Source organism: Procambarus clarkii, chromosome 75 (assembly GCF_040958095.1).
Source record: "Procambarus clarkii isolate CNS0578487 chromosome 75, FALCON_Pclarkii_2.0, whole genome shotgun sequence".
NCBI lineage: Eukaryota > Metazoa > Arthropoda > Malacostraca > Decapoda > Cambaridae > Procambarus > Procambarus clarkii.
In genome coordinates, this window is record NC_091224.1 from 16,757,616 (window position 1) to 16,772,615 (window position 15,000).

General features: G+C 45.1%; 2 protein-coding genes across 2 annotated transcripts in view; one reads left to right on the forward strand and one right to left on the reverse strand.

The window, feature by feature from the left end:
- The window catches only part of LOC123749468 (uncharacterized), a gene marked incomplete in the record, with an annotated part of 443,575 nt that overhangs the window by 133,274 nt on the left and 295,301 nt on the right, over positions 1–15,000 (reverse strand). The window contains 3 exon segments of the mRNA XM_069313236.1: positions 336–465; positions 5,654–5,886; positions 12,732–12,861. Of these exon segments, the coding sequence (XP_069169337.1) occupies positions 336–465; positions 5,654–5,886; positions 12,732–12,861 (493 nt within the window).
- Positions 1–15,000, forward strand: part of LOC138357017 (RNA-binding protein 12B-like) — a 32,578-nt gene that overhangs the window by 10,220 nt on the left and 7,358 nt on the right. The gene's annotated exons all lie outside the window — the stretch shown is intronic.

Below are 15,000 nucleotides of genomic sequence, written 5' to 3' on the forward strand. Positions count from 1 at the left end.
CTCTTCCTCCCTCTCTCTCTTCCTCCCTCTCTCTCTTCCTCCCTCTCTCTCTCTCCTCTCTCTCTCTCTCTCTCTCTCTCTCTCTCTCTCTCTCTCTCTCTCTCTCTCTCTCTCTCTCTCTCTCTCTCTTCCTCCCTCTCTCTCTCTCTCTCTCTCTCTCTCTCTTCCTCCCTCTCTCTCTTCCTCCCTCTCTCTCTTCCTCCCTCTCTCTCTCTCTCTTCCTCCCTCTCTCTCTCTCTCTCTCTCTCTCTCTCTCTCTCTCTCTCTCTCTCTCTCTCTCTCTCCTCTCTCTCTCTCTCTCTCTCTCTCTCCCTCCATCACCTACCATGCCTCACCTGGTTCCATTAGGATCTCGAGTGAACAAGGTGAACTCGGGTCTAGGGGCGGCGCCCTCGGCGGAGCAGGTAATATTGACCAGGTGTTCCGAAGGTCTCCAGTACATGAGGTCCACATAACCTGCGCGCTCTGAGACCCCAACACACACAAGGTGATTAAAAACATAACGTATTGTGTTCTATGGGAGACTCGTGTAAGAACACAGAGCGACATCATTCGCTAGTTAACGGGTTCAAAGATTAAGTAGTTAGGTGGTTAAAAAGTTAATGAGGAAATTAGATTAATCCACTGGTGCAAAATCTGAGATTATTGATCTTTATTCAGCAAATTGTAATGAATTATGAAAATCATTAAAAATTCATGTTGTATATATATATATATATATATATATATATATTATATATATATATATATATATATATATATATATATATATATATATATATATATATATATATATAGCCTCGGCTATCACTTCCTTTTGACGGCCGTGATGGTCAAGCGGTCAAGCGGCATATATATATATATATATATATATATATATATATATATATATATATATATATATATATATATATATATATAATATTATATATATATATATATATATATATATATATATATATATATATATATATTATATATATATATATATATATATAATATATATATATATATATATTATATATATATATATATATATATATATTATATGAATGAAAACTCACACCCCAGAAGTGACTCGAACCCATACTCCCAGAAGCAACGCAACTGGTAACTACAGGGCGCCTTAATCCGCTTGACCATCACGGCCGTCAAAAGGAAGTGATAGCCGAGGCTATTTGAGCCACTTCCCCGACGGCAACTCGGATGGTAATCTTGGGCATAGCATTTCACCAAATCACCTCATTCTTTGGGGCACACGTGAGGAACACAAATGCGAACAAGCCTGAATGGTCCCCAGGACTATATGCGAATGAAAACTCACACCCCAGAAGTGACTCGAACCCATACTCCCAGAAGCAACGCAACTGGTAACTACAGGGCGCCTTAATCCGCTTGACCATCACGGCCGTCAAAAGGAAGTGATAGCCGAGGCTATTTGAGCCACTTCCCCGACGGCAACTCGGATGGTAATCTTGGGCATAGCATTTCACCAAATCACCTCATTCTTTGGGGCACACGTGAGGAACACAAATGCGAACAAGCCTGAATGGTCCCCAGGACTATATGCGAATGAAAACTCATTCAAATAGCCTCAAGTGGCTCAAATAGCCTCGGCTATCACTTCCTTTTGACGGCCGTGATGGTCAAGCGGATTAAGGCGCCCTGTAGTTACCAGTTGCGTTGCTTCTGGGAGTATGGGTTCGAGTCACTTCTGGGGTGTGAGTTTTCATTCGCATATAGTCCTGGGGACCATTCAGGCTTGTTCGCATTTGTGTTCCTCACGTGTGCCCCAAAGAATGAGGTGATTTGGTGAAATGCTATGCCCAAGATTACCATCCGAGTTGCCGTCGGGGAAGTGGCTCAAATAGCCTCGGCTATCACTTCCTTTTGACGGCCGTGATGGTCAAGCGGATTAAGGCGCCCTGTAGTTACCAGTTGCGTTGCTTCTGGGAGTATGGGTTCGAGTCACTTCTGGGGTGTGAGTTTTCATTCGCATATAGTCCTGGGGACCATTCAGGCTTGTTCGCATTTGTGTTCCTCACGTGTGCCCCAAAGAATGAGGTGATTTGGTGAAATGCTATGCCCAAGATTACCATCCGAGTTGCCGTCGGGGAAGTGGCTCAAATAGCCTCGGCTATCACTTCCTTTTGACGGCCGTGATGGTCAAGCGGATTAAGGCGCCCTGTAGTTACCAGTTGCGTTGCTTCTGGGAGTATGGGTTCGAGTCACTTCTGGGGTGTGAGTTTTCATTCGCATATAGTCCTGGGGACCATTCAGGCTTGTTCGCATTTGTGTTCCTCACGTGTGCCCCAAAGAATGAGGTGATTTGGTGAAATGCTATGCCCAAGATTACCATCCGAGTTGCCGTCGGGGAAGTGGCTCAAATAGCCTCGGCTATCACTTCCTTTTGACGGCCGTGATGGTCAAGCGGATTAAGGCGCCCTGTAGTTACCAGTTGCGTTGCTTCTGGGAGTATGGGTTCGAGTCACTTCTGGGGTGTGAGTTTTCATTCGCATATAGTCCTGGGGACCATTCAGGCTTGTTCGCATTTGTGTTCCTCACGTGTGCCCCAAAGAATGAGGTGATTTGGTGAAATGCTATGCCCAAGATTACCATCCGAGTTGCCGTCGGGGAAGTGGCTCAAATAGCCTCGGCTATCACTTCCTTTTGACGGCCGTGATGGTCAAGCGGATTAAGGCGCCCTGTAGTTACCAGTTGCCTTGCTTCTGGGAGTATGGGTTCGAGTCACTTCTGGGGTGTGAGTTTTCATTCGCATATAGTCCTGGGGACCATTCAGGCTTGTTCGCATTTGTGTTCCTCACGTGTGCCCCAAAGAATGAGGTGATTTGGTGAAATGCTATGCCCAAGATTACCATCCGAGTTGCCGTCGGGGAAGTGGCTCAAATAGCCTCGGCTATCACTTCCTTTTGACGGCCGTGATGGTCAAGCGGATTAAGGCGCCCTGTAGTTACCAGTTGCGTTGCTTCTGGGAGTATGGGTTCGAGTCACTTCTGGGGTGTGAGTTTTCATTCGCATATAGTCCTGGGGACCATTCAGGCTTGTTCGCATATATATTATATATATATATATATATATATATATATATATATATATATTATATATATATATATATATATATATATATATTATATATATATATATATATATATATATATATTATATATATATATATATATATATATATATATATATATATATATATATATATATATATAATATATATATATATAATATATATATGCGGAAAATCCACAGAGAAATATGAAATGAGGTGAACGTTTCGGCTTGTTAAAGCCTTTGTCAACACCAGACTGACTAAGGAGAAGGGATTGATTGATTGATAAAGATTAAGCCACCCAAGAGGTGGCACGGGCATGAATAGCCCGTAAGTGGTACAATTCTTTTTTTCTCAGTATTCTGAGGTTGCATTTAACCATCAAGCTGTATCGCGGGGGAGGATACTGCTTCACAGTCTTTATGAGGGTGTCCAGCTGCAAGGAGAAGGGATTGATTGATTGATGAAGATTAAGCCACCCAAGAGGTGGCACGGGCATGAATAGCCCGTAAGTGGTGGCCCTTTAGAGCCATTACCAGTATCAAGAGCTGATACTGGAGATCTGTGGAGGTGCGACTGCACCCTGCGTGACGGGAGATGTCTCCCGTGTAGGAGAAGGTTGATTGATTGATAAAGATTAAGCCACCCAAGAGGTGGCACGGGCATTAATAGCCCGTAAGTGGTACAATTTTTTTTCCCAGTGTTCTGAGGTTGCATTTAACCATCAAGCTGTTATCGTGGGGGAGGATACTGCTTCACAGTCTTTATGAGGTGTCCAGCTGCTGGACACCTTTGTTGACCAGGAGAGTGGCTGTGTTGATGGCTTCAGGGTGGCCACTGCATGATTCAGGAACTCTTAAAGCTCTTCTAAGGTCATTGGTTGCTTCACATTCCAGAAGATAGTAGGAGAAGGGAGAAGGGGGAGGATATATAGGCCGACACCTGACCAACCCATCCCTGGGAAAGAATTAACCAAAAACAGGTATAGCTTAGAATGGTCAAAGAGGATTCCTCTTTGACCATTCTAAGCTATACCTGTTTTTGGTTAATTACACCTGACCAACCCTAGGGATGGGTTGGTCAGGTGTCGGCCTATATATCCTCCCCCTTCTCCCTTCTCCTTAGTCAGTCTGGTGTTGACAAAGGCTTTAACAAGCCGAAACGTTCACCTCATTTCATATTTCTCTGTGGATTTTCCGCATAAAATGATCAGTGTTTTGTGATCGTCAATTGCATATATATATATATATATATATATATATATATATATATATATATATATATATATATATATATATATATATATATATATATATATATATATTTCCTTCTCCTATATATATATATATATATATATATATATATATATATATATATATATATATATATATATATATATATATATGTCGTACCTAGTAGCCAGAACGCACTTCTCAGCCTACTATGCAAGGCCCGATTTGCCTAATAAGCCAAGTTTTCCTGAATCAATATATTTTCTCTAATTTTGTTCTTATGAAATGATAAAGCTACCCATTTCAATATGAATGAGGTCAATTTTTTTTTATTGGAGTTAAAATTAACGTAGATATATGACCGAACCTAACCAACCCTACCTAACCTAACCTATCTTTATAGGTTAGGTTTGGTTAGGTAGCCGAAAAAGTTAGGTTAGGTTTGGTTAGGTAGGTTAGGTAGTCGAAAAAACATTAATTCATGAAAACTTGGCTTATTAGGCAAATCGGGCCTTGCATAGTAGGCTGAGAAGTGCGTTCTGGCTACTAGGTACGACATATATATATATATATATATATATATATATATATATATATATATATATATATATATATATATATATATATATATATATTATATATATATATATATATATATTATATATATATATATATATATATATATATTATATATATATATATATATATATATATATAACATACGATTTAGACATAGATTTTTCTTTGGAGAATATAAATCATGATAAACAAAGTACAAAATGAAATTACATACATCTCCTTCATTCACATTTCAAAATAATACATTCACATTTCAAAATAAAATCACTCGGCAAAGCATTATCAATAACAATTCACAGAAATATAAAAAATATAATATCAGTTAAGATAAAAACAGTAAAATAAAATCAAAGGATTTACAAATTATATAAACTGAAAAAGACCTAACCTATCTCAAACCTAACTACAACGTTCTAGTAACGTGCTAACAACGTTCTAGTAACGTTCTAACGACGTTTTAACAAAGTTCTCGGAACGTTCTAACAACGTTTTAACAAAGTTTTCGGAACATTAACAACGTTTTAACAAAGTTCTCGGAACGTTCCAACAACTTTCTACCAACGTTCCAACAACGTCCTAACAACACAAACAAAAAATATAGTTGTAGTAAGATAACGTGTCGCTGAGAGCAACATAACCCTGCAACTAACCCAGTTTCATGGGTCCTAGAACCCACGAAAGAACAGATTAGAGAACGGATTAAAGAACATTGATTACAGAACAATCAACGAACACGAAGCTAATCGCTACGAGTACGACTCACTCCAGACGAGGAGGTGGGCGGTGCGGGTGTCCTCGTCCTCGAAGGTGCTGACGGTGCAGGAGTACTGACCGGAGAGGGTCGGGTCCGGGTTTGGGATATAAAGGGCTCGATGAACGGCCCAGGGGTCTCTGGAGGCCTCGTAGGTGGTGTTGACCCGGCCGCTCAACACCCCTAGGGCCTGGGGCTGCAGAGGCGGGATCCACTGGTACACCAGGTGGATCTTGTCCACATACCTGTGGACGTACACGTACATATAACATACATATTGTAGCCCCCAAAAAACATTCACATTGATATTACAATTCATTCTTTTTCTCTGTCTCAAAATAATGAACAAAAATACAAAGTTGAAATACATTTGAATACAAAAAATACATTTATCGTCGTACCAATGATTGGTATGATACCCATAACATGATATGAACCCCAGAGGCATACAAAGGAATAATTTGTTAATTTTTTTTAGAATAGTGAATCAGTTCATTCTATGACTTACACCAAAAATCCAAATTATAACTAGAGGCATTAGGAGGCATTTTCCATTTGTCAGATAGAGTGAACAAATGGGAAGTTCTTAGAAGGAAACCAATGGAAACCAACTTACACACAGAAATCACAATTGCGTGATGCATTTAGCTCAGTCGACTAAGGCAGCGTCTGGGATGCTCTCGGACGCAGGTTCGAATCCTCGTCACGGCCCTTGTGGATATGTTCAATGGAAACCAATTCGGGCCATAGTTACAAATCTCGATTAGACAGAGCCACCAATTACCTATAAATCCTATTTAGTCGACTACAAAGGGTTTAAAAGACAGTTTGAATCTAAGAATTTTACCTACTCGCCCTTAAGTACAGCTAGAGAAGTTTAGCTAGTAGAGTATAGCTCTACTAGCTACTTGGGAGATGATAGGCCGAGCGGACAGCACGCTGGACTTGTGATCCTGTGGTCCCGGGTTCGATCTTGGGCGCCTGCGAGAAACAATGGGCAGAGTTTCTTTCACCCTATGCCCCTGTTACCTAGCAGTAAAATAGGTACCTAGGTGTTAGTCAGCTGTCACGGGCTGCTTCCTGGGGGTGGAGGCCTGGCGGGGACACTAAAAAGCCCCGAAATCATCTCAAGATAACCTCAAGATAGCTAGTTGAATACACTGGCATGTGTACCACTCCCTCATACTTTAGTTCATATGTACAACAATCAATATAGTACATATAAGTACTGTAATAGACCTAATTGTTTAATTTTAATTGTTCAGCTATTTTTGCTGGACTTTTCTGTACATACTCTTTTATACTGTACTTCATACTGTTAGCTTTTTAGCTTTAAAAAAAAATGCGAACATTTTGGGTTCCAATACTGCATCCTGCGACGTTTGGGCAAACAGTTGGCACATTTACTAAACTTTTTGTGCGGACGGGTTGAAAAATCTTCCTGGGAATCTACCGGGGAAATTTTCCTGGGAATCTACCGGGGAAATTTTCCTGGGAATCTACCGGGGAAATTTTCCTGGGAATCTACCGGGGAATCTACCAGGGAAATTTTCCTGGGAATCTACCGGGGAATCTACCTGGGAAATCTTTCTGGGAATCTACCAGAAAATCTAACTGCCCAAATGACGTCAATTCACGATGATTAACTGCACTTAATATATGATTTATATACAACACGGACTGCCCTGAATCACGGCACTTCTCCCTACGGTAAATACACAAACCAAAGACAGAACACTATATATATCATTATATTAAATATACTTTCCACTTGAATTAATCGAATTAATCCAGCGATTAATTCAATGTCAATGTTGTTAGTTCTGAATTATCTCCATCACAATGAGTGGGTGGACGGTATGAGGTAAGAGGGGGGGGGGTTAAGGGAGTGGATATGTGGGGTGAGGGGGTGGATATGTGGGGTGAGGGAGGGTGGATATGTGGGGTGAGGGAGGGTGGATATGTGGGGTGAGGGGGTGGATATGTGGGGTGAGGGAGGGTGGATATGTGGGGTGAGGGAGTGGATATGTGGGGTGAGGGGGTGGATATGTGGGGTGAGGGAGGGTGGATATGTGGGGTGAGGGAGGGTGGATATGTGGGGTGAGGGAGTGGATATGTGGGGTGAGGGGGTGGATATGTGGGGTGAGGGGGTGGATATGTGGGGTAAGGGGGTGGATATGTGGGGTGAGGGAGGGTGGATATGTGGGGTGAGGGAGGGTGGATATGTGGGGTGAGGGAGGGTGGATATGTGGGGTGAAGGAGGGTGGATATGTGGGGTGAGGGAGGGTGGATATGTGGGGTGAGGGAGGGTGGATATGTGGGGTGAGGGAGGGTGGATATGTGGGATGAGGGAGGGTGGATATGTGGGGTAAGGGGGTGGATATGTGGGGTGAAGGGGTGGATATGTGGGGTGAGGGAGGGTGGATATGTGGGGTGAGGGGGTGGATATGTGGGGTGAGGGAGGGTGGATATGTGGGGTGAAGGAGGGTGGATATGTGGGGTGAGGGGGTGGATATGTGGGGTGAGGGAGGGGTGGATATATGAGGTAACTCATAAAAGGATCAACAGCTATTGGACATAGCAGTCCAATAGCTATTAATCCTTAAGGGAACTGTTCTCTTGAACATACCCAAAGATGCTCTTGAGAACAGTTCAAAGTGTGTCAAGTATGTCCGCACTTTGTCATGTCTAAGCTGACCGTGTCAGTCAATCTCTTTGTACACAGTAAATCTCAGTTGACAGTCAGTTAGTGCTCTCTGTCACTAGCTGACTATCTCCCTTGCTCTTGTTGTTGTGTTAGGTTTAGCTACTCAGAATAAAATATCCATGTAGCACGGGCTATGGTGAGCCCGTAATTGAGTTCGGTTATTCGCGATAACCTTGTTACTGTGATATTTGAGTCAAAGATTTATATGGCGGTGGGGGGGTGGTGGGGTTTCCTCCTTTTTTCCTGTTTCTTTTTCGCTTCTGTTTTAGCGCACTGGTTTTAGTCTTGTTTTAATAACAGTGTCTCTCTCTCCTTCTGGACGTGTCTTTATATGAGTATTTCCAACAGGATGTACATATTGCGTCTCACTACAACCTCGTGGTATGGTGCTGAAAGTAAGTGGAATTACCTAAGCCAGTCATAGCCATCACTGGTCCAAACTACTTTGAATAAGGATGATAATTACTGAAAATATACTGCTCGTGTTTCATTTATTCTAAACCTAAAAACATGTAATATTATTCAAATATTACATATCACATGTAATAAACATGTGACATTCTAGTAAAGTTCTGTTTTGTTTGACCGTTTGCCCATAAACTTCACTAGATCACACTAAATATATATACTACGGGCTCACCATAGCCCGTGCTGCTTGGAACTTTTTATTCCAAGTAGCGAATCTTAAACAACAACACAATATGTTTCTACCATAAGTCTTTTTTTCCCGGAGGGATTAAGTTTCTAGCATTGATCTATATTCAAGATTTACGTAGCGTTGAAGCTTGAGTTAGAACTGGAAACGTGTCTATGCTACTTCCATTGAAGCTGTCTCTTGAGATCCTGTAGATAGATTCACGAAGCAGTTACGCAAGCACTTACGAACGTGTACATCTTTCCTCAATCTTTGACGGCTTTGGTTACATTTATTAAACAGTTTACAAGCATGAAAACTTCCCAATCAACTGTTGTTATTGTTATAAACAGCCTCCTGGTGCTTCGCAGCTCATTAACTGTTTAATAATTGTAAACAAAGCCGCCAAAGATTGAGAAAATATGTACAGGTTCGTAAGTGCTTGCGTAACTGCTTCGTGAATCTGGCCCGTTTCATTTTTGCCCTTTTCCGAGAAGGATTTTCTAATAGAGGTTTGCCCTTTCATCATTTGTATAAGCGGTGTTATGGTAAATAAGTCACCTTATTTTCTCAAATTACGCGCCACTATCGTTCCAACTAATTATCTGAATCCCATGTTATGTAGGTGATTAGCGCGCTCATCACCTAACTACTTAACTGCATCACTGGCCAAGTAGCAGCAACAAGAGCCAGGGGGGTGATTCACGAAGCAGTTACGCAAGCACTAACGAACCTGTCCAACTTTTCTCAAATCTTTGGCGGCTTTGTTTACAGTTATTAAACAGTTAATGAGCTCGGAAGCACCAGGAGGCTGTTTATAACAATAACAACAGTTGATTGGCAAGTTTTCATGATTGTAAACTGTTTACCAAATGTAACCAAAGCCGTCAAAGATTGAGGAAAGATGTACACGTTCGTAAGTACTTGCGTAGCTGCTACGTGAATCTGGCCCCAGATCCTGAGAGATACTCTCAGACCCACCTGAGGACGCTCCCAGATACTCCAGCCTGCTTCTCAAGTCTAAACAGGAGTAGGAAAGGCAACGGGAATTATCAGGAGAGAACGCCAAGCCACTACGACTATATATAGCACTGGGAAGGGGGTCACGATAAGGATTTGGGATGGGACGGGGGGAAAGGAATGGTATCCAAGCATTTGGATGATCGGGGATTGAACGACGAGCTGCATGAAGCGAGACTTTCGCTCTACCACCACGGAACGCCACTCACCACTTGACAGCCGCTGAACGCCACTCACCACTTGACAGCCGGTGACCGCCACTCACCACTTGACAGCCGGTGACCGCCACTCACCACTTGACAGCCGGTGAACGCCAATCACCACTTGACAGCCGGTGAACGCCACTCACCACTTGACAGCCACGGAACGCCACTCACCACTTGACAGCCGCTGAACGCCACTCACCACTTGACAATCACAGAACGCCACTCACCACTTGACAGCCCCGGAACGCCACTCACCACTTGACAATCACAGAACGCCACTCACCACTTGACAGCCGCTGAACGCCACTCACCACTTGACAGCCGCTGAACGCCACTCACCACTTGACAGCCACGGAACGCCACCTACCACTTGACAGCCGCTGAACGCCACTCACCACTTGACAGCCGCTGAACGCCACTCACCACTTGACAGCCGCTGAACGCCACTCACCACTTGACAGCCGCTGAACGCCACTCACCACTTGACAGCTCCGGAACGCCACTCACCACTTGACAGCCGCTGAACGCCACTCACCACTTGACAGCCACAGAACGCCACTCACCACTTGACAGCCACAGAACGCCACCTACCACTTGACAGCCACAGAACGCCACTCACCACTTGACAGCCGCAGAACGCCACTCACCACTTGACAGCCACGGAACGCCACTCACCACTTGACAGCCACAGAACGCCACTCACCACTTGACAGCCACAGAACGCCACTCACCACTTGACAGCCACGGAACGCCACTCACCACTTGACAGCCACAGAACGCCACTCACCACTTGACAGCCGCTGAACGCCACTCACCACTTGACAGCCACAGAACGCCACTCACCACTTGACAGCCACAGAACGCCACCTACCACTTGACAGCCACAGAACGCCACTCACCACTTGACAGCCACGGAACGCCACTCACCACTTGACAGCCACGGAACGCCACTCACCACTTGACAGCCACAGAACGCCACTCACCACTTGACAGCCACAGAACGCCACTCACCACTTGACAGCCACAGAACGCCACTCACCACTTGACAGCCACGGAACGCCACTCACCACTTGACAGCCACAGAACGCCACTCACCACTTGACAGCCACGGAACGCCACTCACCACTTGACAGCCACGGAACGCCACTCACCACTTGACAGCCACGGAACGCCACTCACCACTTGACAGCCACAGAACGCCACCTACCACTTGACAGCCACAGAACGCCACTCACCACTTGACAGCCACGGAACGCCACTCACCACTTGACAGCCACGGAACGCCACTCACCACTTGACAGCCACGGAACGCCACTCACCACTTGACAGCCACAGAACGCCACCTACCACTTGACAGCCACAGAACGCCACTCACCACTTGACAGCCACAGAACGCCACTCACCACTTGACAGCCGCTGAACGCCACTCACCACTTGACAGCCACAGAACGCCACTCACCACTTGACAGCCACAGAACGCCACCTACCACTTGACAGCCACAGAACGCCACTCACCACTTGACAGCCACGGAACGCCACTCACCACTTGACAGCCACGGAACGCCACTCACCACTTGACAGCCACAGAACGCCACTCACCACTTGACAGCCACAGAACGCCACTCACCACTTGACAGCCACAGAACGCCACTCACCACTTGACAGCCACGGAACGCCACTCACCACTTGACAGCCACAGAACGCCACTCACCACTTGACAGCCACGGAACGCCACTCACCACTTGACAGCCACGGAACGCCACTCACCACTTGACAGCCACGGAACGCCACTCACCACTTGACAGCCACAGAACGCCACCTACCACTTGACAGCCACAGAACGCCACTCACCACTTGACAGCCACGGAACGCCACTCACCACTTGACAGCCACAGAACGCCACTCACCACTTGACAGCCACAGAACGCCACTCACCACTTGACAGCCACAGAACGCCACTCACCACTTGACAGCCACAGAACGCCACTCACCACTTGACAGCCACGGAACGCCACCTACCACTTGACAGCCGCTGAACGCCACCTACCACTTGACAGCCGCTGAACGCCACCTACCACTTGACAGCCGCTGAACGCCACCTACCACTTGACAGCCGCTGAACGCCACCTACCACTTGACAGCCACTGAACGCCACCTACCACTTGACAGCCACGGAACGCCACCTACCACTTGACAGCCGCTGAACGCCACCTACCACTTGACAGCCGCTGAACGCCACCTACCACTTGACAGCCGCTGAACGCCACCTACCACTTGACAGCCGCTGAACGCCACCTACCACTTGACAGCCACTGAACGCCACTCACCACTTGACAGCCACAGAACGCCACTCACCACTTGACAGCCACAGAACGCCACTCACCACTTGACAGCCGCTGAACGCCACTCACCACTTGACAGCCGCTGAACGCCACTCACCACTTGACAGCCGCTGAACGCCACTCACCACTTGACAGCCGCTGAACGCCACTCACCACTTGACAGCCAGTTAACGCCACCTACCACTTGACGACGAGTCCTGGCCGCTCCCACTCGTCCACTTGGTAGTCACAGTCGAGGACCACGGCTGACGTGTTGGCCTCCACCACCTCCGGCACCCACAGTCTCACGATCGACACCCCTTCGGCTGCCCCTGTGACAGGAAAGAACGTTGGTGAGCCTTGAGATTGTTTGTGGTGGGGGGGGGGGAGGTAGGCCTACCTTGTGACGTGGTTTAAGGGTCATTGTTAGTCCATGCGGGATGTAGGGGGGGGGAGGTAGGCCTACCTCGTGACGTGGTTTAAGGGTCGTTGTTAGTCCGTGTGGGATGTAGGGGGGGGGGAGGTAGGCCTACCTCATGACGTGGTTTAAGGGTCGTTGTTAGTCCGTGTGGGATGTAGGGGGGGGGAGGTAGGCCTACCTTGTGACGTGGTTTAAGGGTCATTGTTAGTCCATGCGGGATGTAGGGGGGGGAGGTAGGCCTACCTTGTGACGTGGTTTAAGGGTCATTGTTAATCCGTGTGGGATGTAGGGGGGGGGGAGGTAGGCCTACATTGTGACGTGGTTTAAGGGTCATTGTTAGTCCGTGCGGGATGTAGAGGGGGGGGGGGGAGGTAGGCCTACCTTGTGACGTGGTTTAAGGGTCATTGTTAATCCGTGTGGGATATGTAAGGGGGGGGGGAGTGAATGAAATTTCAGGGGAAAGCGCCAAGCCATCTCGACTATATAGCACTGGAAAGGGTTCAGGATAAGGATTTGGGATGGGACGGAGGGAAAGGAATGGTGCCCAGCCACTTAGACGGTCGGGGATTGAACGCCGACCTGCATGAAGGGAGACCGTCGCTCTACCGTCCAGCCCAAGTGGACGGTAGAGCGACTTGTTGATAAATGTTGATAAATAAATAAATAAATGTTGAGAACACTTAAGTAACCTCTTGTAAAAACAGGATTACCTCATGCACACACCTGTTACCTCATTCACACACCTGTTTACCTCATTCACACACCTGTTTACAAACACTCCAACTCTCGTCCTCCTGTTTGGATAGTACTTTTTTTTGTAACCATGTGCACCGTAGTACAAATATTGACGTAATAGGCAGTTAGTAGAATTTGGTACTATTCACTTTTATAGAGTCCGCAGAGAAAAATTAAGCTAAAAAACAGACTTAAATATTGCTAGGCCTAGTATAGTACATATATGTACTATGTTAGTCCTTAGATAGCGTGTATTAAGCCTTGGGAAGGTTAGGTTAGGTTAGTTTAAGTTGTCTTTTCAACATAAATACAAAACCAACTTCCTCCAAACCAAGACCAAAGACCATTCCATGCACCCGCCAAACCCCCAGCCTGTTTATGAATGAAAAACGGTTTACACACGACTCACAACTGATGACGTTCGAACACTTCCGGAAGAAGTGCTTCACTGAATACCTTTGTTCGAACCACAACGCTGTAAATGCTTCACCCACGTACTACAAATACAAATAATCGCCAACAGAACCTAAACACCTAACCTAACCTATGCCTATATATGCACCATATGCTAATATAATATTAATTTATATTTAAGAAAATTCCCGTTTTGAATGAACAGCATGTTAAAATTCATGAATGCGTCTGTGGGGTCAACCGCTGGATGGAATGGACTTGAGTCGAGGACGGGATGCAACAGGGGGATTTGGCGTGTGCATGGAATGGACTTAAGTCTTTGTTTGGAGGACGGACTGCTAAATCCATGTCGACCTTGGTTGTGAAATTAATTGTTCTCGATGAAATTAGAGATTGGATTCTGAATCACTCTTTCAAACCATTTTATTATGTATTTTGTTAGTGCGAGTGATCTATAGCTTTTAGCCCAAGCTTTACAACCTCTCTTGTGCTGCGGAGATAAATCTGCTGATTTAAGTGCTTCTGATATCTTAAGTGGGATTTAGAGTCCTTCACAATTACTCAATCATAATAACAAAATCACGGTAGCATTAAAAGACAAAAATGCTGATGTAAACATAGACTTCACAAAGGCATTTGATAAGTGCGACCATGGAATGATAGAGCATAAAATGAGATCAATAAGAATAATAGGTAAGCTTTGTATTGAATAAAAATGTTAAATAGAATGCAAGCCTGACAAATAATCAAATCAAATTAATTCCAACCACAGTGAAAAGCACTGTACCTCAGGGCACAGTCTTGGCGCCACTGCTTTTTGTCACATTCTTATCTTGGATACAGACACACATACTAGTCAAAGCTTCGTGTCGTCCTTTGCAGATAATAAAAAAATCAGCAT